Below are 25,982 nucleotides of genomic sequence, written 5' to 3'. Positions count from 1 at the left end.
GTGGTCGTGACATGAGGTAAAAAGGTTTTACAGAGGTATGGAGGCATATTCAAAAACAAAATGGAAAAATAACAGTTGCTGAGTTTATAAAAAAATGTCTGACTCCACGTTTACACATGTATGTAACACAGTCATTATTATACATTGTTCTCAGCAACATTCTGGGATTTCACACGCTTTATGTGCACAGTAACAATTAGAGAAAATGTGTGCGCGCTTTCTGTGCAAATATCAACCAAATGTTGCTTCATGTTAACTATACTTTTCTCTTGCATTGAGGTAGTTACTTCATCAAAACTCCACTGGCGAAATCTCTGCATCAAATAATAAAGGAGTACATTCATACACAGCTACATGAGGTAGGTATGATGCAGTGGAAATCTTTCAAGAATGCAAGAAATTCCCTGAGAAAATCAGAGATTTTGACACATACATCAGGAGCAAAGACAACTATCGAGCCAGATACTGTCACAGAAGGCCTACTATAGGGTTCAAAATGTCAGCTTATGACAATAACCCCTTGTTGGCATTGGTTCATGTACTGCATTGATTTGCTCTTTCAAAATAGAGGTAATAACTGAGAGAAAAGGTCAAGTTCAATATTACTGTCTCCATTTGCTCACAAAGACATTTGCATCTGATGGGTGTGTGTTTCAAAATCTCCTCTTCAATGTTTCTTTCTTTGCAAACCAGTAGACAAACTGCAAACCAGTAGACAAACTGCCTAGCCTAGAACATAATGATTCGGTTGTTTCCAAAGTCCACGGCAACAATCCTTCCGTCTGGAGTAACAGCTATACCCGACGGGCGATCCATCTGTCCAAAGCTGCTACCCTGAGTCCCCAACTTGCATAAGAAATTACCATTGGTTTGGAACACCTGATCCGGTGGTTCCGGGAGTCGGCCACCCACGATGCGGTCCTCCTGGTCCACTGCTACGCCCTGCGAGTCGCAGGAACTGACCGTTACGGTTCCCTCTGATCCCAGGAAGCGGGCCGACTGGCAGTCCGGACGGATGATCAGCAGACGGGTGATTGTTGAAGTCTGTCACCACCAGTGGTCCTCCTGAGTAAAGGCCACACCCTGGGGGAGTCCATAGTGTTTCCATAGACCCCCTCAAAGCCGTTACTTGTGAGGAAGGTGCCGTCCTGCCTGAAGAGCTGGATGCGGTGGTTCCGGGTGTCTGAGACGAGGATCTTTCCCTCCGAGCCTGACCGCCACGTCCCAGGGGTAGCTGAACTGACCGGTCTTGGTTCCCCTTCTCCCCGAACTTGAGGAGGAACCGGCCTTCAAAGGTGAAGATCTGGATGCGGTGATTATCCTTGTCGGCAACGATGATTCTCCTCTGGCTGTCGCTGGCCACCCCCAGCTGGTCGGTCCAAATGGCCTGGTCTGGAGCCCAGCGTGTACCAAACTTGTGGTGAAGGAACCGCACGGCTTGAAGATCTGCACCCTGTTGTTGCTTCGGTCAGCTACGATTATGTAGCCCTCTTTGTCCACACACACCCCCCACGGGGCGGACACAGCTGCCCGTCTCCGTCCCCCTCCCTGCCGAAAGAGGCCGCCGGCAAGGGGATACCTCCATAGCTACGGCCAGACTTGACCAGCGCTTTAAAGGGGCTGCCTTCGATGTGCTGGTTGCAGATAAGGACTGACACCAGATGTTCTCCTTCTACCTTGGGCAGGTAGCTGACCGTGTACAACCCGTTCTGATGGTCGGACACCTCAGCGTTTAGCAGGTTACCATCTGGCGCCACCACCACAGCTGACACACCGTCCCCCCCAGACAGCCTGGGCTCTCCATCATGATCATACCCCACCACAGTGAAGGAAGCCTGCTTACCCTGCAAGCCCCGACAAAGCCCCTCTCCCTGGGCCTTGGTGAGGGGGGCGAAGGCCCCAGAGCTGACCAGACCTAGGGACTGGATGGCGAGGAGCAAGGTCTGGTCAGGGGCGGTGAACAGGATGCGATCATCATCCTGCGGTAGTAACAGCTCCCTGAGGGCCTTAAGCTCTGTGATCTGGAGGAGCATGCTCTCTCTGGCCAGCAGCAGGTCCAGACTACTGCCCTTCTCTAGGACCTGGGTTACTGTAGCGATGGTGCTGTCCAGCTTGGTCAGGTTCTGGTGCAGCTTCTCTAACTGGAGATAGAGGGACTTGGCTTTCACCTGACGGATCTTCTCAACCTTTAGAGGGCGAAAGGAGGAAGAGGGGAAAGGGACAGAAGGGAGAAAGAAAAGATAGTTACACCTGTCTTAGGTTTTGTAACACTGCTGGAATGTGTAAATGTACTGTAGGTCCTACAGTATGATACCAATTAGCAGAAAACCAACTTACTTTCCACAGCAGTTCACCACTCTCGTTCCTCCAGGGCCTTCTTATGACGCTCTGTGATGGCTTTGACCTCTGACTGGACCACCATGGCCTTCAGTTCCACCTGCTCGGCAACGGCCTGGGCTTTCTCAATGCTCAGCTGCAGGTAAATCATTAAGAAACTGCTTTAGTGGGGACAAAAGCATGACCTTTGAATAGGACCTTTGAATGGTATATTGACACATTATTCACAGGTTAAGTCCTGACAGGTTAAGACCTTTAAATAGTGACACATTGTCCCTTATCAGATACAGTAGGTCAGTGTTTCTCAACCTTTTTGCACCAGGGACCAGCAAGCTACTGGGTATCATGAGACTATGGTGTAAATGGCTCTCCTCCCCTCCATATCAGTGGATGAACTGATGAGTGACCTCTCAAAGTCCTTTCAGTATGAGGCCAGCTGGTTAAGTGAATGAAATCCCTCAGACTGGCTCCAGTACTACTGCTGGAGAGAGGCTGGTGACCCCAGGCCAACACAGCAGCTGTGTTCCAGCCAGTAGTTGGTCCTCATCATGAAGTCCCCCCATAGAGGCATCTCTGGTGGATATAGGGGTCGGAACTAAAGCTCAGAGCGTTAAGTTAAGACTGTGTTAAGATCTGCTATCAAAATGCTTTATCAGCACAGGCCTTTAACTGTTGGGAGAGTGAATACAGTGTATGCACGCATGATTAAGTCTAAAAGTGTCTGCTAAATGGCCTTGATGTAAAGTGTGACTGACTAGGACAGAAATGTTAAATTAACTTCTCACTAGGTGGGAGCTGACAACCGTCCATAACCTGATCCGTCCCGGCAGGACTGAGCTCAACCAATGGAATGAGGGGTACTACCAGGGTGGTGGTGTCAATCAGAGAGGAAGCACCAATGACGTCATCTATAGGGGTAATAAATCCTGGGTCAGAGGTTAAGGGGGTGGCAGAACGGGCAGAAAAAGGCAGCAAATGAGATTATGGTGTTTTAATGTGACCCTTTAGGCCAAAGGTCTTCTACCTTTCAGGACAGAGTTCTACAGCTCGGGCTTTGTGCCATTCAAGCCCATGAACATTATGTGTGTCCCAAATTGCACCCATTGCCTATGTAGTGCACTGTTTTTGACCGGGGCCCATGGAGAACGGGGTGCCATTTAGGACGCAACCCATGAGATCTCTTCATTGGAGATAATGGATTATCAGGCTGGTCATAGTCATAGTACAGCCTCTTCACAGGAGCTAAAAACACTCAGCCTAGATTGAGTTAGCAGCATTTGGTGAATTAGGTCTTCAAGTTAAGTGAGCCTCAAAACACCAACTGAGTGTCACAGGACTGAAGGGGGTAGGGGGAGGTGTGTTTTTCTATTGTGTTTTGAGAAAGGGGAGGGGCATACATATTTCATTGGCATGTGAGTGAGTTGGTTTGGGGGGTGGGAGGGGGGTGTATGGGAGAGGGGTGTATGGGGACAGGGTGGGGGAAGGAAGCGTCTTCCTAGAATTCCTCTCCATTGTGTCCGTCCTCCCAAAGCCATCCCGTTCCCAACACCCTTCACTCTCTATTCACAGCTGGATGACAGCCCACCTCCCAGCCAGCCGCCTAAGGAGGAGTGGCCTAATGTTCTGAGTGGTTGTCGGCATCCCAACTGACACCCTATTCCCTTCATAGGGCTGACACCCTACTCCCTTCATAGGGCTCTGGTCAAAAGTAGTACGCTATGTAGGGAACATGGTGCCATTTGGGATGCAACCATGGTATTAGAGGGGCTATAAATGGGCACTATTGCCTCTCCCTCCCGCCCGCCCTTCCACTCCCATTCTCCTGGCCCTGTGAGGCTGGAGTGATAGAGGACACTAATGATCCATTCTGCTCCTGATGCCATCAAGTCTCTGAATACAAACTGTCAGAGCTGACGAGTGGCCGTCACACACACACACCAACGTAGAGTCCCCGCCGTATATCCCCCTGTAGATCTACATAGAGTCCCCGCTGTATATCCCCCTGTAGATCTACATAGAGTCCCCCGCTGTATATCCCCCTGTAGATCTACATAGAGTCCCCCGCTGTATATCCCCCTGTAGATCTACATAGAGTCCCCGCCACCTACAGCATGTCTGCATCCCATCACCCACCTAGAGCGTGCCTGCCCTGCATCCCATCACCCACCTAGAGCGTGCCTGCCCTGCATCCCATCAGCCACCTAGAGCGTGCCTGCCCTGCATCCATCAGCCACCTAGAGCATGCCTGCCCTGCATCCCATCAGCCACCTAGAGCGTGCCTGCCCTGCATCCCATCACCCACCTAGAGCGTGCCTGCCCTGCATCCCATCACCCACCTAGAGCGGTGCCTGCCCTGCATCCCATCACCCACCTAGAGCGTGCCTGCCCTGCATCCATCACCCACCTAGAGCGTGCCTGCCCTGCATCACATCACCCACCTAGAGCGTGCCTGCCCTGCATCCCATCACCCACCTAGAGCGTGCCTGCCCTGCATCCCATCACCCACCTAGAGCGTGCCTGCCCTGCATCCCATCACCCACCTAGAGCGTGCCTGCCCTGCATCCCATCACCCACCTAGAGCGTGCCTGCCCTGCATCCCATCACCCACCTAGAGCGTGCCTGCCCTGCATCCCATCACCCACCTAGAGCGTTGCCTGCCCTGCATCCCATTCACCCACCTAGAGCGTGCCTGCCCCTGCATCCCATCACCCACCTAGAGCGTGCCTGCCCTGCATCCCATCACCCACCTAGAGCGTGCCTGCCCTGCATCCCATCACCCACCTAGAGCGTGCCTGCCCTGCATCCCATCACCCACCTAGAGCGTGCCTGCCCTGCATCCCATCACCCACCTAGAGCGTGCCTGCCCTGAATCCCATCACCCACCTAGAGCGTGCCTGCCCTGCATCCCATCACCCACCTAGAGCGTTGCCTGCCCTGCATCCCATCACCCACCTAGAGCGTGCCTGCCCTGCATCCCATCACCCACCTAGAGCGTGCCTGCCCTGCATCCCATCACCCACCTAGAGCGTGCCTGCCCTGCATCCCATCACCCACCTAGAGCGTGCCTGCCCTGCATCCCATCACCCACCTAGAGCGTGCCTGCCCTGCATCCCATCACCCACCTAAAGCGTGCCTGCCCTGCATCCTAGTACCCACCTGTACAGCATGCCTGCCCCGCTGGGCGTCTGCCAGCAGCTGGATGGTGAGGGTCCTGGAGTCCTGCAGGGAATCCTGGAGGTAGCGGAGGCTGTGGCCCGAGTGACAACCCACACTGCCCTCCCTACAGACAGGCACGGAGCACGTATCACAGAACAAATGCAGAACCTGCACAGGGACATGCACAGAAGCAGACAGTCAGCAACAGAACCTGCACAGGGACAAGCACAGAAGCAGACAGTCAGCAACAGAACCTGCACAGGGACATGCACAGAAGCAGACAGTCAGCAACAGAACCTGCAGAGGGACATGCACAGAAGCAGACAGTCAGCAACAGAACCTGCAGAGGGACAGGCACAGAAGCAGACAGTCAGCAACAGAACCTGCAGAGGGACAGGCACAGAAGCAGACAGTCAGCAACAGAACCTGCAGAGGGACAGGCACAGAAGCAGACAGTCAGCAACAGAACAGCTATCCTCTCACATACAGCAACAACCAACCGCAGCCAGTTCTATTGTTACATTCTGTACAGTATCTAACATGTTGACTGCCAGGTCCTGAAGATGTAATAATAGTAACAATGACATTAAGCTATGGCTCTGCCTCGGTCTGCACAACGATGTACTGAACGGCATCTCATACTCAGTGTTTTGGACACAGTCCTGTCTAAAGCAGAGTAGAGTGAAAGAAGAAACAAGGGTAAGAAATAATGAAGAGGGGAAGCAGGAGTGCAGTGGTGTGAGGTACTTAAGTAAAAATGCTTTAAAATACTACATAAGTAGTTTTTTTTTTTTGTATCTGTACTTTATTTTTGACAACTTTTTCTTCACTACATTCCTAAAGAAAATAATGTACTTTTTACTCCATACAGTTTCCCTGACATCCAAAAGTACTCATTACATTTTGAATGCTTAGCAGAAAAGGGAAATGGTCCAATTCACACACTTATCAAGAGAACATCCCTGGTCATCCCTACTGCCTCTGATCTGGTGGATTTACTAAACACAAATGCTTTGTTTGTAAATTATGTCAGAGTATTGGAGTGTGCCCCTGTCTATCCGTCAATAAATAAAAAACAAATAATCATGCCATCTGGTTTTCTTAACATAAGGAATTTGAAATGATTTACACTTTTACTTTTGATAGTTAAGTATATTTAAAACCAAATACTTTGACTTTCTCACGTAGTATTTTACTGGGTGACTTTCACCGGAGTCATTTTCTATTAAGATATCTTTACTTTTACTCAAGTATGACGATTGGCTACTTTTTCCACCACTGCAGGAGTGAAAGGGTAGAGCGTACAGGATAGGATGGAGAAAGCAGGGTGAGTGATGCAGACCAATCACTACATTGTATAGAGAAAGGAGGCCAATAAACAATTACATTGGTCAGTTGCCAAGAACATCAATATTTACAATACAGAGCCCCTAAAGATGTTTATCTTTGATATGTTCCTATGTATTACCACTAAAGTGCATGGATGTGTGGCATGTATCCAGAACTTCATTCAAGCACCGTATAATACTTAGCTAGTACATGTCTCTATAGCAACAGTCATAATATCATTTGGTGCTGGTGTGGGGACATACTCTGACAATACTAAGGTTTAATGCAGGGGTGAAGTTGTCAGAGAGTTTTCACAACGAGAGTTAAATTAGACTGGATGCTCTTTAGTTAGTTCTGGAGATTCAAATCAAATTTATTGGTCACATACACATGGTTAGCAGGTGTTAATGCGAATGTAGCGAAATGCTTGTGCTTCTAGTTCTGACAATGCAGTAATATCTAACAAGTAATCTACCAATTCCACAACAACTACGTTGTACACACAAGTGTAAAGGAATGAATAAGAATATGTACATAAAGATATATGAATGAGCGATGGCCGAACGGCATAGACAAGATGCAGTAGATGGTATAGAGTACAGTATATACATATGAGATTAGTAATGTAGGGTATGAAAACATTATACAAAGTGGCATTGTTTAAAGTGGCTAGTGATACATTTAATTACATCAAGATGGCAAGATGCAGTAGATGGTATAGCGTACAGTATATACATATGAGATGAGTAATGTAGGGGATGTAAACATAGAATATAAAGTGGCTAGTGATAAATTGATTACATCATTTTTTCCATTATTAAAGTGGCTGTTGTTGAGTCAGTATGTTGGCAGCAGCCACTCAATGTTAGTGATGGCTGTTTAACAGTCTGATGGCCTTGAGATTGAAAAACAGCTTCTGTCTCTCGGTCCCCGCTTTGATGCACCTGTACTGACCTCGCCTTCTGGATGGTAGTGGGGTGAACAGGCAGTGGCTCGGGTGGTTGTTGTCCTTGATGATCTTTATGGCCTTCCTGTGACATCGGGTGGTGTAGGTGTCCTGGGGGGCAGGTAGTTTGCCCCCGGCGATGCATTGTGCAGACCTCACTACCCTCTGGAGAGCCTTACGGTTATGGGCGGAGCAGCTGCATTACCAGGTTGTGATACAGCCCGACAGAATGCTCTCGATTGTGCATCTGTAAAAGTTTGTGAGTGTTTTTAGTGACAAGCCGAATTTCTTCAGCCTTCTGAGGTTGAAGAGGCGCTGCTGCGCCTTCACCACGCTGTCTGTGTGGGTGGACCATTTCATTTTGTCCGTGATGTGTACGCCAAGGAACTTAAAACTCTCCACCCTCTCCACTACTGTCCCATCGATGTGGATAGGGGGCTGCTCCCTCTGCTGTTTCCTGAAGTCCACGATCATCTCCTTTGTTTTGTTGATGTTGAGTGTGAGGTTATTTTCCTGACACCACACTCCGAGGGCCCTCACCTCCTCCCTGTAGGCCTTCTCGTCGTTGTTGGTAATCAAGCCTACCACTGTAGTGTCGTCTGCAAACTTGATGATTGAGTTGGAGGCGTGCATGGCCACGCAGGCATGGGTGAACAGGGAGTACAGGAGAGGGCTGAGAACGTACCCTTGTGGGGCCCCAGTGTTGAGGATCAGCGGGGTGGAGATGTTACCTACCCTCACCACCTGGGGGCGGCCCGTCAGGAAGTCCAGGACCCAGTTGCACAGGACCCAGTTGCACAACATCTCCACGCAGCAGCGCCTCTTCAACCTCAGAAGGCTGAAGAAATTTGGCTTGTCACCAAAAACACTCACAAATTTTTACAGATGCACAATCGAGAGCATCCTGCCGGGCTGTATCACCGCATGGTACAGCAACTGCTCCGTCCATAACCGTAAGGCTCTCCAGAGATAGTGAGTTCTGCACAACGCATCACCATCAGACTGAAAAAGAGATTCTCTCTCAAGGCCATCAGACTGTTAAACAGCCATTACTAACATTGAGTGGCTGCTGCCAACATACTGACTCGTTTCTAGCCACTTTAATAATGAAAAATTGATGTAATAAATGTATCACTAGCCACTTTAAACAATGCCACTTCATATAATGTTTACATACCCTAAATTACTAATCTCATATGTATATACTGTACTCTATACCATCTACTGCATCTTGCCATCTTGATGTAATTAAATCTATCACCAGCCACTTTAAACAATGCCACTTCATATAATGTTTACATCCCCTACATTACTCATCTCATATGTATATACTGTACTCTATACCATCTACTGCATCTTGCCTATGCCGTTCGGCCATCGCTCATCCATATATTTTTATGTACATATTCTTTTACACATTCCTTTACACTTGTGTGTATAAGGTAGTTGTGAAATTGTTAGATATTACTGCATGGTCGGAACTAGAAGCACAAGCATTTCGCTACACTCACAATAACATCTGCTAACCATGTGTATGTGAAAGATAAAATTGTATTTGATTTGTTTGTGTGTTGTTCCAGTAACATGCACGACTTGATCTCTATGGCTCAGCCTCAGCCTCTACAATAGAACACTACAAGCAATACACCAAGTTGTTCTGTGTGTTGATGACCTCCAGTTCTGATACACTGGGGTTGCCAAATTCCTGTAACTTTACCGAAACTCACAGGTTTCTCTACATTCCTGTTTGGAGCGTTCCTAGATTTCCTGCTTATTCCCTCCCGATTCCAGTGATCTTCCAACCAGGATTTCTGGAAAAGTTTTTGGGGAAGTTCCCAGATTTTCAGAACCCTAATAAAGAACTGTGCCTCCTCATGGACTGACCATGAGCCAGAAACATATGAGACGTTTCGGAGCCCATCGCTGTCTAAGAATAGGGCTTCCATCCCATCCCAGAGAGAGAGCTGCTTTGATGCCACGCCAGACGTTTCTTGTATATAAAATTCTGAAAGCGCTTCCATGTGAGCCGTGCTGGTGGGAGGGGGGCAGCCAGACCTGCGTCTGCTGAACTACCCTACAGTCCCCTCCCCCCCACACACCCATATGAGCCCCCTGGTTAATGGAAGAGTGAAGGAACTACCCAACTAAAGGGAAGTGTTTAAACGGAATGTCCTCTCCAGCACCCGGAAGTTCCAGAGCCAAAACAGAGACCTGGCGGTCAAAACAAAAACACATTCATGGACACATCCTTTGACAAGCTCTAGCTCTACACTGATCCATGTGTCCAACACTTCCACACAGCTGTGATTGTGTGTACACCCATTCTGTTTCAAACAATGGTGATATTCCATCTGTACTAAAATCTAGACTCAGCAGAAGAAAAAACGTGACCCACACTGAGTGAATCACCCTTCTACTTTCCACTGTTCATCAGAAACACAATCTGCAGACCATTCCAACTGCTTTCTTTATTTCCCTGGACTGGACTGGTGGACTGACTGCTCCATCTGTCTTCTTCATACAACAGCATTAAATGTTCAGACATATGTTCCACTGACTCGCCGGCCGTGCTGCCTGCTTTATGGCAACACAGAGTCTACGTTCCAAATGGCACCCTATTCCCTTCATAGTGCACTACTTTAGCTTAGGGGTCGGGCCAAAAGTAGTGCACTATCTAGGGAATAGGGTGCCATTTGAGACATATAAGCAGAGTTATTTTGGCTAGACATTGTTTTCATATTCCCAATGAGAAGGCTGGGCCCCATCGTTAATGCCATGTCTGCTGATGTCTGCCGCCTTGTAGGACCAGCAGGGAAACCAAACGTCCACTCTGTCATGTTAAAACTATTTTCAAAGCCTCTTCAACACAGAGATTTGCAGTCATGGGGAGAAAAGATGTATAATTCCTTTCATTAAAAAGCTGAATCCTGCCAGTGCAATGGTTGTGCATGTGTAGCCTACAGTAGAACTTTAAACTGTATTAAAGGTTTGGTCCAGAACTAATCAATATGGACTACATCTGCAATGTTCATCCACCTTCAGAACCAGCTGAACTAGGAGGAATAGAGATACATTAGAGAGAGAACTTTCCATGGGAATAAAAACAACAGATCTCCAGTTTCTTTGTCTGGCTTCTAATTCTGTTACATAAGAGGTCTATTAGTAATACTGCCAGTCAGGCCTCCCTCCTCAGCCCTAATGAAGACCGTTCCACATTCCTGACGAAGGTCTGGTCCTACCGTAGGAGGAAAGGTACCCCCATTAGAGGAACCCCTCTCTCTCTGGCTACGTCCCAAATGACACCCTATTCCATTTATAGTGCACTACTTCTAACCAGGGCCCATGGGGCAATAGGTAGGCTCTATGCAGGCTATAGGGTGGAATTTGAGACGCAGACCCCAGCCTACAAGCAGCTCCACAACACCAGATGGCTACCATCCATCCAATCTTGGTCCTCAGGGGCTGAGCCGGGACTAAGCCGAGGCTAAGCTGGGGCTGGGCCAGGGCCGGGGCTAAGCTGGGGCTAAACTGGGGCTGGGCCAGGGCCGGGGCTAAGCTGGGGCTGGACCAGGGCAGTGGGGTTGTTTTAAGTCTGTGCCCCTAGCTGCCAGATTCAATATCAAAGCACCAGGAGGGGCTCCCTCTCTCACATGAAATGGGTTAAAACTGAAAAAGAGGCACAGGGAAGAAGAACTGAAACAGAATAATAAAATAGTGACTGACAGGGAGGCTTTTGGGGTTGGTTCACAGAGGATATCCCCAGCTAGACAGAATTACAAACCAGACAAGATTCCTTACATGAGTTCACTGCACTGGTAGGAGCGATGGTAGTCAATCACCAGCGGCAGCTGACACCTTCATTGGGGAGGACAGGCTCATAGTAATGGCAGCTCATAGTAATGGCTAGAAAGGATTACATGGAATGGTATAAAACACATCAGACCCATGGTTTCCTTGTGTTCGATACTATTCCATTCCAGCCATTATTATGAGCCGTTCTCCCCTCAGCAGCCTCCTGTGTAGTCAATGAGAGACGGGACTACTCCCCCCCCCCTTCCCCATAGTTAACTGTCTAATGTACTGTGGAATCATTGACTGAATGTTCATAGCTGTCAGTGTTGTCAATAACGGCAACAACAGTGGCTTTTATTTCAGTGACTGAGACAATATCTGAAAACACATTACCTAGCCTGTAGCAGTGTCTCATCAGATCGTCGTGCCATTGGATGAGAGTTACAGACAGACTAAACTGGTTAGTGACAAGCTGGGAGTGTCATCAGGCAAAAGACTTCTCCTCTAACCACTAACCCCTTATTGTCCTGTTGATTAGAGGATGAGTTAGATGCATTCCTCTAACATGTCATTAAGCTGCACAGCAAACTAGGTTGGCTATCCAAATGACTCAAGGCCTAAACATACCAGCAACTTCCACATTTCCTCATTATAGAATAATCAAGTCTTCCTATCCTAATGTAATCTACAAAAAGGTTTGGGTTAGGTGAGTCTTTACTGAATGTTCTACACCGTCACCACATGGCAACCAGTGTGGCCCCGCCCTCGTAACCCCTGACCCCAAGCCTGAGGGAGAAAACAGACAACAATGCAGTGACGGGCTTCCATCCCTTCCACCTTGTGACCTTCTGTTGGAATCAAAGTCAACAGAGAGAGAGAGGGCACAACATTCTCTCAGCTTAAACATTGAATGGATATAGGCCTCCTAGTAGTTATGACCCAAGGCCATTCACAACTACAAAAGGGAAACTGTTTTTTTAGACAATAAGTTACATAAGGTATTGTAGTGAGTTGAGTTTCTAGTCAAAGTCTGATGGGGGAAATGTAAAAAAATCTAACCAAAACTATGTCCACCCTATGGGCCGGGGTCAAAAGTAGTGCACTATTTAGGGAATAGGGTTCCATTTGGGATGCACACTATGTCTGAGGTGGCCAACTTTAACCCAACCTCCTTGTTGCGAAGGCTATTCAGATGCTGGATTTCTTTGGCTTTGCCCCACTACAAGGCAGGAATGTTCAACCATCTCACTGACCTGGTGTTACAGTGTTCTCTGTAACATTCAACGTTCTCACCTGAGACTGTAGAGAGAATTGGTAGAAAAGAGGGTGAATGGGTAGAACAAATAGAAAGTGTGTCTGTGGGGGCGGGGCAATACAGAGAGAATGTGTGTGTCGTCCCATCCTCAACATGTCTCCCAGATGACTGCTCTGCTGAAGGCTAACGTCATGACATTCCGACTGGCCTTCCACTGAGTAATGGCACCCAGTAGTGACGTCAGAATGGCGCCCGGTAGTGACGTCAGAATGGCGCCCGGTAGTGACGTCAGAATGGCGCCCGGTAGTGACGTCAGAATGACGCCCGGTAGTGACGTCAGAATGGCGCCCGGTAGTGACGTCAGAATGGCGCCCGGTAGTGACGTCAGAATGGCGCCCGGTAGTGACGTCAGAATGGCGCCCGGTAGTGACGTCAGAATGACGCCCGGTAGTGACGTCAGAATGGCGCCCGGTAGTGACGTCAGAATGGCGCCCGGTAGTGACGTCAGAATGGCGCCCGGTAGTGACGTCAGAATGGCGCCCGGTAGTGACGTCAGAATGGCGCCTAGTGACGTTAGACAATGGACAGGAGTGAGGGACTGCACTGCTGCTTAGTCCAACTACTCTCTATATCATATATTATTTATCCATGACTTTGGTATTATGAGACAAACTGTGAAATTGGTGTTATGAGACTGTGATATTGCTATGGACTGTCAAGCCCAAATGGTGTCCAATAACCCCCAAACCCACGTTAGGCTTTGAAGAGGTGTCCAATAACCCCCAAACCCACGTTAGGCTTTGAAGAGGTGTCCAATAACCCCCAAACCCACGTTAGGCTTTGAAGGGGTGTCCAATAACACCCAAACCCACGTTAGGCTTTGAAGAGGTGTCCAATAACCCCCAAACCCACATTAGGCTTTGAAGAGGTGTCCAATAACACCCAAACCCACGTTAGGCTTTGAAGAGGTGTCCAATAACCCCCAAACCCACGTTAGGCTTTGAAGAGGTGTCCAATAACACCCAAACAGACATCAAGCTTTGAAGAGGTGGTGGGTCAGACAGAGGATATGGGAGGATGGGGGCTATCTCATGATGATATTAAACAACATTACTGCTGTTAGATGGAGAAACTTACCGCATTGTCATGCTCCTGGCAGAAACTCAGCCTGTCCTGAAAGACAGGCAGCAGAGAGTAACTCGACCGGCTCAGAGTGGCAGTAGGAGTGTTGTTAGAGTTGTTGGTTCGGTTCCCCAGGTGCTGGTGAAACAGACTCTCCATTAGTCTATCAATGAAATGGTCTTTGGTAAGCCGGACCCTCTGGTGTGCCCATACACAGTTGTTACAAAGGTACTCCTGGCAGTCTCGGCAGTGAGAGGTAGCGGGGTTGCCCTCGTTGCAAGAGCTGCACAGGGGCTCTCTGCTATGTCTGTGAGACAAGTTGTTGCCCCTGCTACTAACAGTATTGTTGATTTGCTCCTCAGACGAATTTACCACGGCATCCAACATGTTGCTAAATAAAAAGTTTGACGAGGGCAAGGCGTCTACTCCTGATACGGGCATTAGAACCTTTTGGTCACAAATCGGGCACCGGAGTTTCAAGGGGTCTCCGGGGTTCCGCTGGTCCTCCAGACACTGCCTGCAGAAGGCATGGAGGCATGGGAGGACGTGGAGCCTTCTGGAGGATGAGGTAGATGAGCTAGTTGAGGTATGAGACGAGGACGAGGAGGTAGACGAGTTGGAGGAGAGCGGAGCAGAGGAGCGGCACAGTTCTTTGCATAGGGGGCATGTCTTCAAGTCGGAGTCAGGGAATGAAGCCATTTGCACGACTGCTTTGGAATAGGGGTCTTTAAACCCGCATTTAGACATAGCCTACGGTTGCCTTTGTAAATAGATGCAATGACGATAGACTAGATTAAATGTTTCTATTAAATGTTGCTCCTATTGTGCAAAATTGGTATCCACTCACTGACAGCAAATAAAATGTGTAAGTGATGAAATAGGTCTGCCGGTGAAGGACGTGCGTTTGAAGGAAATTATAATGGCAGTCAACGTCAATGAAAGCTCTTTGGAATAGAACAAACTTCAGGTCTTCCTTATTTGCATACATAATTCACATTTTACGCATTGAAATGTGAGAGTAATTAAAACTTAATATTACAGAGTTGTATGTTCTTGTTTACGTCAATGGGAATAAACCAATATTGTGGCAAACATTAAATCGTCTGCGTGTCCCCCACTCCGATTCTCCCCAAGCACAGAGAAAGGCCACTGCCGGTTTTCGTTATCAATTCCTCTGTTCAATTATGCACAAACGTGTTTTAACAGTAAGTGTCCGTCCAATTATTCTAATCCACCATCACGACTCTTTCAAATGTAGCCAACCATGCGCATCAAACAGAGACTGTTGAAGACAATTAAATAATGAATCCATTTGATGTAATAAGTTTGCGCGATACTTGCGCGCATAAGATCAAATAGCCAAACAGTTGCTGAACAGTCTCCCAAAAAGGATTTGCTACTCTATGATACCTTCTCTGAACGAAATGCTCTCTGCGATGCATTCGTTGTGCTTAATAAAAGGCTGCACTTTCTTGAGATCAAATGTGCAGCGTTTTCCACTGGCTTCCCTTGACCATCCGCCAGCGCAGAATTAATCCATTCGTCCGGTGCAATGAAGCGTTCCAATGTGTTCATTTGCACGCGTTTTACGCATGTTGAACTAAACCAAATATCAAGAGGTACGACGTAGGTTTTACTAATACGTGTATTAGGTGCCATGTAAACTGCAAGACGTGAGTTTCTCGAAAATGCCCTGAACGTCTCTAATCCTACAGCCGTGAGCATACTTCCGTTTCATGACTCGGGGACTTTGTTGGACAGCGGGGCTGGGCAGTTACATGCTAGCGTCGCCCTATTCATTCCATTAGGAACATTTGAATTGGAAATGCTACAGTATAGTATGCAATATGTCGTGGAGTAGACCTCAAACAGCATTTGTGCAAAAACAAGGGATCTATTTCAATATTTTAATTTCCTGGAAAAAATTATAGACTGTGGCTTTAATTTAATTTGACACTTTTGAGACTATTCCATTGGTTCCATGGTACCAGGCAAACTAAATCAAACTTTCTCTCTGGCTTGTGTATTTAAAACTAAAAACGAAATAATTGTTATTTAAACTGCAGTAAGTAGCCTAATGCTAACGTTTTATTTAAACAACTCTAATGTCCACTTTGAATGTGAACAAATAAATTACTGATCATGATTGTATCCATTCATCCTGTCTCAGACTGACAAGCAATGCTTACTCATGCATGCCTCTGTGAATGCCATGCCATTGATGTTGTGCTTTTGGTTTAGTCTCCTGGAATATCTCTCTCTCTCACACACACACACACACACACACACACACACACACACACACACACACACACACACACACACACACAGGCCAGGACAGGAGAACCCCAGTGAGGTTTATCCTTTACATGTTAGCAGTCCAAAATAAGCAGTGGGATGCCAGCCTGAGTGACAGAGCTCTGAAGGGAACCGTTTGACCCCATTATCCAGTCCTGGATAAGGAGCTGGCCCCGCCCAATCCTGCTCAGAGGAAAAACCCAAGAGTGTCGGCTACTAGGACTGGGGCATTATGAAAAGAAAGAGTCAAGAAGCGTCAGTGTTGGAAATGGCCAAAGACAACTTGGTTGTCCGTCTAACCAGCCGAGATCTGAACCCGAGTCTCCCACGGGAGGAACCAACCAACCAATCTGAACCATTAGACCAAGAGGACAGTTCCACTGCACTTGTGTTGATGGACGGGGTAGGCACGGTGTTGACTTCTAACATGGATGTCTCCCTTCCCTGAGTCATATTACACTTGGTAAATAAAATCTGTGAAAGACTGGGAGACATAAAACATGGGAATCACATGAACACCAGTAATACTCTACCAAGCCCCAATCAATATCTGAATGTCAAATCAAAAGTCACGGGTGGATAAAAATGCTACCTTTCCTGTTATTTAGGTTGCTGGGGAAATAACTTGAATGTCCCTGGCTACTTCAAAGTGGATCATATTTCTGGTTCTGAACTGAATGTTCTGATCATAATGCCAGGATGTATTTTCTGGTAACAAAAGGAAACAAGATGATGCTGTGAAAGAGAGTAGAGTGATCAGAAACATTCAGTTCAGAACCAGAAATATGATCCACTTTGAAGTAGCCAGGGACATTCAAGTTATTTTCCCAGCAACCTAAATAACAGGAAAGGTAGCATGTGTCTCCCCATGACTTTTCCATGGCAACACTTTGTGAAGGACAATGGCAAACAAACAAGAGTGTTGAAAATAGTGTTAATCCAGCAATAGTCATACACATGAGTCATTTAGCGTCTCTAAATGATATTAGATGAAATAAATGATACATCTTCTCCCAACGCTTGAAATCACTCACTTTATTTTAGCAGGTCTTTATTCTGTGGTATTGGTTGTGTTAAAGTTAACATGAGGTAAAAACAAACATATTCATCATTACTGTTCCCAGCTGTCCCGGCAGTATTCTAGCTAGTCAGGTAACTGATGCAAAATACAGTTAGTATTACTTGATCTTGCAGTATAAAGTCTCCATTCCATTTGACTGTCCCGTCGCCCGAGAGCTGCATCAACAGGGTGGGATCCACTTCCAGTACTATAGCTCTTCTTCTAATAGCTGTTGTCCATTTCAGTCAAGGTCAACCTACAGTAGACCACTGACCATAGGCTCTAAGTATCAAACATCTGATCTAGAATCAGGTCTCCCCTGTCCATGTAATTTAAAAGGTCAAACTGATCCTAAATCCGCACTCCTACTCTGAGAAACACCAGAACATCAAATCTCACTCGGAAGAATATACATCATTACAAAACTCAGTATGAGGCTCATTGGTTTTAGTGAGAGCGCTCCATCTAGTGGAGAGTTTAAACACTGCAGCAGTATCTCCCGTCTGATCATCGTACGAGACAGTTTGTAATACCGATACTTTTCTTTTCTTAGCTCTTCTTTTGTGATAGCAAAGTGTGTTCCTGTACAGTTTAAAGTGTAATAGATTTGAATAAGTGTTATAGTGGTCTTCGTAGATGGTCTCGGAAATAATACTCCACAACATGTTCATTAAAATAACAATCAATAAAAAGTGCTACTGTACTACATTAACAAACATATTATTTCCCCTCATAAACCCCTAATAAAAATATTGCTACTATTACTCTGTGTTGGTTTCTTCACACGCACACCCTCCTGAACACTGACTGACTTCATGATACTTGACCTTCTTGTTGGTTAATACAAACTAACTCTATTGCACCAGCCTGCTCTGACCAAATATTTTCACACTACCAAGCCAAGCTGCGCTAGTCTGGTTACCCATCATATCCACCATAGTTACTGGAACGTGCTGGAAAGGACATGAAAACAACGTATGGAAGCCAGCACAGTACTGGGCCTGGTTTCCCGATATCGATGGAATGGAATTTAGGCTTACGAGTGTTTTAACGATGCATCTTTCCTACAACAGCCGAAGATGTAACGCCATGCAGAGAGAACGTTCGCTAAGTGTGTCGATACTGACAAGATTGAAACGGAGCACTGCTGCTCTCGGATCAGGATTCCACAATACTGACAACAGATCAGCTAGTACGACTGCAAATATTGAGACGGCTTTTTCTAATGCTTACCCTATAATAAATACACTAAATCAAGATTTGACACATCATGAAATATATAGAGGCATAAATTAGACGGTAGCCAAATAGATAAATAAAACTATTTGAAATATAGGCCTATGTAGACTATATAGGTTTTCATTTTAAACATCATTTTATCCTTTGGTTGTTTCTAATGCATAGACATCGGCAGCTTTATATTTGTAGTCAACATCGTTGTGAAATTATCGGTGGTCACAGAGAGACAGATAAGCATCTTGATTCTATGTTTAGTGGAAGGGGAAAATAACACTAGCTGTTCTAGGAGTGATCTGAGGCAGGCGGTAAATAACAAGCGTTTTCAAGTGCAACTTCAGTAAGGATGGCTTTGGAAAACAGGTCAGAGATCCAACAATGCTCCTACAAAAGGTTCTAACTATGAACTCAGCCTTAAGATGCTTTTGGGAAACGGGCCTGGTTCAGCACGATAGTGTGAAAAGGTCTGTTTATCTGTCCTCTCCAGTAGAAGGACAACGTGATTGACCTTGTGAGAGTCGGTTGGTGTGAAAAGGTCTGTTTATCTGTCCTCTCCAGTAGAAGGACAACGTGATTGACCTTGTGAGAGTCGGTTGGTTTGAAAAGGTCTGTTTATCTGTCCTCTCCAGTAGAAGGACAACGTGATTGACCTTGTGAGAGTCGGTTGGTTTGTTTCTCTGTGTGGCAGCTGCAGTGTAGCCTGGTGGTAGACATGGTGAGCACAGCATTCAGTCTGGTCCAACCAGGCGTGCTGCAGCATGTCCCCTGGCCCTGTCCCCTCAGCCCTTCCAGTCCCAGGGGATGCACAAGTCCCCGTCCTGCATGACAGAGTAGAAGTGGGAGACCTCCACCCGGAGGCCCTCCATGAGTGGGGAGCGTACCTCCAGCAACCGCCTGCAGCAGGGGATCATCTGGTTGTGTCTGACACTGGGCTCCTTGGACAGATTCCTCAGGGCCAGACCCTCCAGGCAGTGGAGCAGTACCTCCTCCTCCTCCGCCTGCAGCCTGGGGGACGGACACAGGTCAGGGTCACACACAGACAGAGGGATAATCAATACAACAATGTACACAGACATGTAGGAAGTAGGAGGGCAGGAAGACAAGGTTGACAGAGACACTCACTGGTTCCGGTGTTTGATTCGTTGTCGGGCCTCCCAGGCCATGCTCTGGAGGAATGTCTGTAGTCTGCTAGGCTCACAGGTGGCTGGGATGATGAAGTGACCCATCTCATGCAGGCTGGGGCTGGAGCGGTCACTGGGACAAAACACCACAGGTACATCATCAGTGGCCGGGGAATCTCTCACATGCCTCTACACCAGGGTTCCCCTATAGGCAGCCCGCCGGTGATTTCATTTGGTCCTCCAAGTTCTGAGCAAAATAAATCAGTAATAATAAAAAAAGTTTAGGAATTGTTGTTGATGGACATAAAAGACTAAAATCACAAAGAAATTTGCTCAACGTGATTTTAATTTAGGAAATCTGTTCCCAAGTATTCCCACACATTAATAGCGAGGCTTATGTGATCCTATCCCAATGTAATCAAGGTTTGAAATGATTCTGCTTTTGTCAAATACTATATCTGTTTGGGATCCAAATCATTTCTAACTATGTTCCGGCCATCAGGAAAAGTCGGCTCACGGCTAAATGTATACTGAACAAAAATGTAAACGCAACATGCAAAGTGTTGGCCCCATGTTTCAGGAGCTGAAAAAGATTCCAGAAAATGTTCCATACGCACAAAAAGCTTATTTCTCTAAAATGTTGTGCACATATTTGTTTACATCCCTGTTAGTGAGCATTTCTCTTTTACCAAGATAATCCATCCACCTGACAGGTGTGGAATATTAAGAAACTGATTAAACAGCATGATCATTACACAAGTGCACCTTGTGCTGGGGACAATAAAATGTGTCGTTTTGTCACACAAAACAACGCCACAGATGTCTCAAGTTGAGGGAGCATGCAATTGGCATGCTGACTGCAGGAATGTCCACCAGAGGTATTGCAAGATAATTTAATGTTCATTTCTCTACCATAAACTGCTAATGTCATTTTAGAGAATTTGGCAGTATGTCCAACTGCCCTCACAACTGCAGACCGCGTGTAACCATGCCAACCCAGGACCTCCACATCCGGCATCTTCACATGCACCATCCACCTGGACAGCTGATGAAACTGGAGTATTTTTTATCTGTAATAAAGCCCTTTTGCGGGGAAAAACTCATTCTGATTGGCTGGGCCTGGCTCTCCAGTGGGTGGGCCTGGCTCCCAAGTGGGTGGGCCTATGCCCTCCCAGGCCCACCCATGACTGTGCCCCTGCCCAGTCATGTGAAATCCATAGCTTAGGGCCTAATACATTTATTTCAATTGACTGATTTCCTGATATGAACTCAGTAAAACCATTGAAATTGTTGCATGTTGCATTTATATTTTTGTTCAGTGTAATTGGGGACCCCCACTCTACAGACTGGTATTACAGTAGCATCAAAATCACACCCTTGAACAGCAATGTGCTGCATAAACAGAGTATTTTGGCCCACTGGTAGACAGTCGGGTACGTGGTAGACAGTCGGGTACGTGGTAGACAGTCGGGTACGTGGTAGACAGTCGGGTACGTGGTAGACAGTCGGGTACATGGTAGACAGTCGGGTACATGGTAGACAGTCGGGTACATGGTAGACAGTCGGGTACATGGTCTGTGGTGTGGGTGGATAGGGAAGAGTCTCTTACTTCTCCAGGGTCATGGCCAGGCCTTGCAGGCTCCTGGGATGCAGGGCTAGGCGTCGGGCCAGTAGTCTCTTATGGAAGGTGTTGAGGATGCTGAAGTGTTCCTCTATAGGCTGTACAGGTCCCAGTCTCTCTATGTCAATCACCTGAATACCTCCCAACACATGGCTGATCCTCTCCTTCAGCCACTCTGTCTGCTGGTGCAGGCTACGGTAGCTGGGGAGACTCACAAACAGCTAGGACACATGTACACACACACACAAACAAACATGGAACATGAGCAACAGGAAAATAAAAAAGACTGGTAACTTTTCCAGCTGAAATGTAACATGTGCCTTACTTTTGTCCATTGGTGATGAACATCCATTGTTCCCAGCATCACATGACCTGAGGCATTCATCCCTGATTGGTCAGTGAATATTATAGTGTGTCCTAAAAGAAAATAAGGAATGCATAAAGTAATTTACCATACATCATTTTAATTCACTCATCATTCTCTGTCAGTCAGGACATCTTTCAAAATGTCAACAGAATAGAACAATTCAAGCCCACTCTTAAGACATAAAGACCCTTATTGACTCTCTTCCGGGTGTGTATACCTCGCAGGTTGAGCACAGCCTCAGGGTTCTGCTGGGAGAGACGGCTCAGACTCTGGAGCTGACAGCATCTGTGAGTCACTCCCCAGCTGCGCTGCCACCTGCAGGAGGGAGGAGGTATTGTCCTCAGATCAGGTGTTCAAGTGGAAGCAGGGGTCGCCAGTCGTGATGTAACAACAGGAGGAGGCTCAAAGTCTCCAGAACATTGATAATAGGTTACTTTGGAATGACATTGACCACCTTCTGTTGTACCGCAGGCCAGTAGAACCCAGTCAAACAGTAACTCAAACATGCACCCTATGAAGTTGAAGGGTCTATGCACTTAACTTCATAGGACCAGCACTTTGCATCAGAGTCATGTTGTATTCGGTCCAGGTGACAATTCCATTTTTACTATGTGTCTCTGCACCATTTTCTATCTGCATGGGAGTTGGTGCACTTAATGAAACTCACCAATGTTTTCATCTTCTATCATAATGGAATAGCTGTTGTTCAGAGTGCTGATGATTACCTGATATCTTCCAAGGCAAATTTCTGACACAATTCCTTCTTGAGTCTCTTCAGCTCCTCCCGTTGAGGGACACTGGCGTTCTGCTTCTTCGTAGCCTCCTTCTCATGGTTTCTCAGCCACAAGCTGCAGCAGAAAGACAACTCTTCAGACAGACCAATGGCTCGCTTGTAGAGCATGTCACTTCTCTCAAGGCGTGAGTGGAATGAGCCAACTAGAAGAATGCAAGTACACAGGCAGTGACGAAGACAGCAAGATCATTTGTTTCTTTTTAAACCCGTCTTCGGAATGCATCTGTGAATTTGAGTTGACAGTTAAAAAGTGATCAAGCTAAAGCGATGCTAATGTCTAATGTGTCATTCTACGTACATAAGAAGTTAGCGTTTGCTTTGGCTAGGTAGTCACTATACAGTACCTTAGTGTGGGCTCTACTTTCTTGGCCTGCTCCAGCTCCTGCTCTGGGTCTCTGAAGCCAGTGAAGCTGTAGTAGCTTTTGTCCCATTTGATGGGTCTGTAGAAAGGGTTCCCATGCCCAGCCACTGGCTGCCGGCTCTTGGGTGACTCTGAGCTGGCCTTGAGTCCCTTCATGTGCTCTGTGGACAGACTGCAGGACTTCAACACGTCCATTACGGTGGTCAGGACATCCTTGGTCTGCAGAGTGAAGCTGACCGAACGGAACCCTGGGAAATGTCATCAAATTTATTACAAATGTAGTCAGTCACAAAAAAAAAAATCTCAATTGCAAATGGCACCATGTTCTCTATATAGTGCACTACATTTAACCAGGGTGCATAGGGTGTCACTTGGAATGCATAATACTCACTCTCTCAGAGGAAACGGTATGAAAAAAACAAATGATCAAGAAACACCAATACTGTATAGTCTACATTTTAAGCAGGCTAAAAGGACGTTACCATGGGGAAGGATGTCCTTCTGAATGTCTTCCTTGTCCTTTATTTCCCTGACATAAAAGGTGAGCTTTGTTGGTTGGACTGAGCGGGTCCCCGGTTTCTGAAGGTTTTCCAAATAACCATTGAGTCTCTTGAGGGAATTTTCATTCACTTCCTGAAGAGAATTACACAAAGAACGTTTTGATTGGCAATTCCACAATAACAGAATGATTCTGAGGCTCATACTTTTCACTTTAAAATGTCAAACAAAAAACAATGAATGCAAAGTTAAACAAACCATACAACTCTATGCACAAGGACTACTTTTAACAATAACCACTGAAAATGTTACAAAAACACATTTACTTGAATAACAGTGCAGATGCAAAGTTTGGTAACAGAATGACAGTTTGTGCTGCATCTACACTGTTCTTCAAGTAAATGTGTTTTTGTAAAATGTTAAATGGATATTGTTAAGTCACCATGGAATTGCCCTACGACATAGTTCTATGATACATGGACATTATTGCTCTTTTAGCCTACAACAGGACATAATCATTCACCCTTTCCCTGGGATGCTGGCCAAAGAAGTCTGGATGCACTGCAAAGTAGAAAGGTCTCAGTGCATTGATAGCATCTGCCCCTGAAAGAGCTCTCTGATGGACCAAATGTGCTGCGACATGTCTGTTCCCCACTCTGGAAAAACAACATGGACCAGAGAGTGAGGATAAAGGGTTGTCACCATGATCACTATGAAGTCCAAAGGGAGCCTGCTGTGCATTACATTTGACATTTTAGTCATTTATCAGACACTCTTTTCCAGAAATGCGTACATTTCATACATATTTTTATTTATTTTTTCGTACTGGTCCCCCGTGGGAATCGAACCCACAACCCTGGCGTTGCAAACACCATGCTCTACCAACTGAGCCACACGGGACCATTACATCAGGGTCTCCCAACCTCAGCCCCCCCTCAGTGCACGTTTTGGTGTGTGCCGCACCACTACACAGCTGATTCAAATGGTAAAAGATTGATGATGAGTTGGTTATTTGAATCAGCTGTGTAGTGCCTGGACAAAAACATGCACCCAGGGGGGCCCCAGGACCGAGTTTAGGATTACATCACTAACTGTGGTCCTTTTCACAAAATCAATTCTGAGTGCAGGTGATGATGTAAATATGATAATGTAAGTACTATAGTGGGTTACTTACCTCATGGCACTTCGCAGGAGAGAGGCCACAGACATAGCTGTAGCTAGGTCTAGCTGGACACCATCAAATCACTGACTTGTGACATCCACAGGTGTTGATTCTCTCCTGTTGATGAAATAGTTTACAGATTATGAGCTGACTGGCTAACTGGTCCAAACTGACACATCTTAATAAAGATTGTAGTAGCATTTATACTACAGCAGTAGCTAGCCAGCTAAGCCTTGGTTTGTGGGGCAAACTCAATAGGTCTTATTTACAGTATATCTGGCATTCACAGGACTAGCCTAAGGCAAGGCCAAGGGGACACATTGGAAAACACTCCAAACAACAACGCTATCAAATCGCATGGCTTGCAAGTTCATCCTGTTTATTCCAGCACAAAACTGAGCAATAAATCGTATGACTTGTTATAACTAACAGAAAATCACAACAAAAAACAGGTTCAGCTAGTTTACCCACCTAGCTAGCTTCCTTGCAGGCTAGCTGTGAGCTGAAAATAAGCAACCACATTCAGACTGTACCAACCACATGTCGATAAGTGTTTGGCTCAGAATTTGTCAAAATTAATGAATACAGATTACCTTCTTAAGACTGCATTGCTGAATTGGTAGCATGGCAGTGAATTGTTTTAAATAGATTTTGAGTCCAATGTCAGCTAGTGGTCCAGTCACAGCAATCAGACAGACAAAAGCAATCGCACTACTATACTAAAGCATCGATAGCTCTGATATGGACGTTTAATGACCTCTGCTGGTGAGTTTAGAAAGCTACAAGCAATATCTCTCTCATCATTGCACCTCTTCTAAACGCAGTCCAAATTCAGTTTTTTCTATATTTTGTATGATATTGTACAAAAACAGCAGATGAAACTAACACCGTAAAAGAGTGATAAAATGTGATCAGTGTTATTTCCTGATAGTTGCTGGTTGAAAATACAATCTACACAGGACCTAATCAGCAGGTTTTTGCATGGGTGAAGTTTCGTTTTTCCATGGTGACATCAGGCGGTAAATGAGTTAATAGACCAATAACAAAGACAGTTCCAAACCTCTCTGCCAATAACAGCTAGTTTTCGAGGTTTCCACTCCCCACTCAGACCAGGGGCGGAAATCCCGGTTGGAAAAATATGATTTGTCCCCCCCAATATATCACTGAAACATAACTATGTCATTTAAATAATATTAATAATACGCAATGAAAGCAATTGTGCTGATTATAGACACTTAATAGCGCGTTTTTAAGTTTCAAAAGATTGCGACCCCCCCCACCCTTTGCCTCACAATGTTTTGATCCACTGCCAGTTCCTTAGTTGGCAAGGTAACAGAGGGGTTGTATCTACTGTCTGAAAGGAACTCAATGAATGTAACTGAAGTGAGGTTAATCCAGTCAATCGCGCACACACACTAGCTGAATATGCAGAGCTAGCGCGCAAATATTAACTATTAAGCTAGCTAGTACCTATTCCATTTATGTGGCCTCGTCAAAGATGGAATCTTTGCTATTGTCAATTTATTCC

The 25,982-nt window shown here is 46.2% G+C and overlaps 1 protein-coding gene and 1 pseudogene across 2 annotated transcripts; both read right to left on the bottom strand.

Annotated features, from left to right (window-relative positions):
* Positions 1-653: 653 nt before the first annotated feature.
* Positions 654-15,677, bottom strand: LOC115185023 (E3 ubiquitin-protein ligase TRIM71-like; annotated as a pseudogene).
* Positions 15,678-17,254: 1,577 nt separating this feature from the next.
* Positions 17,255-25,152, bottom strand: LOC115185024 (T-cell activation inhibitor, mitochondrial-like). 2 transcript variants are annotated; one of them, XM_029745658.1, is made up of 12 exons: positions 25,048-25,150; positions 24,926-24,956; positions 24,467-24,571; positions 23,816-23,948; positions 23,277-23,427; positions 22,778-23,042; positions 22,366-22,488; positions 21,858-21,955; positions 21,599-21,690; positions 21,262-21,494; positions 19,654-19,785; positions 17,255-19,536 (listed from the first exon to the last, which is right to left on the bottom strand). In XM_029745658.1, exons 3-12 carry the CDS (start codon positions 24,499-24,501, stop codon positions 19,311-19,313), a joined length of 1,488 nt encoding a protein of 495 aa, XP_029601518.1. In that variant the 5' UTR covers positions 24,502-24,571; positions 24,926-24,956; positions 25,048-25,150; the 3' UTR covers positions 17,255-19,310. The 2 variants fall into 2 exon arrangements, with proteins under 2 accessions (XP_029601518.1, XP_029601526.1); XM_029745666.1 differs by lacking the exon at positions 24,926-24,956 and having other exon boundaries at positions 25,048-25,152.
* Positions 25,153-25,982: the final 830 nt, after the last annotated feature.

The sequence above is a fragment of the Salmo trutta genome, chromosome 3, assembly GCF_901001165.1.
Source record: "Salmo trutta chromosome 3, fSalTru1.1, whole genome shotgun sequence".
Taxonomy (NCBI): domain Eukaryota; kingdom Metazoa; phylum Chordata; class Actinopteri; order Salmoniformes; family Salmonidae; genus Salmo; species Salmo trutta.
The sequence above is the reverse complement of the archived record's forward strand: the minus strand, read 5'-3'. Positions and strand labels throughout refer to the sequence as shown.

Coding starts and splice junctions, on each gene's coding strand:
- LOC115185024 (XM_029745666.1), bottom strand. CDS start 24,501: ATGTCTGTGGCCTCTCTCCTGCGAAGTGCCATGAG. Junction 21,495..21,598: donor TTCATCACCAATGGACAAAA/GTAAGGCACATG, acceptor CATGTGTCCTAG/CTGTTTGTGAGTCTCCCCAG. Junction 19,786..21,261: donor CTGGCCATGACCCTGGAGAA/GTAAGAGACTCT, acceptor GTTTTGTCCCAG/TGACCGCTCCAGCCCCAGCC.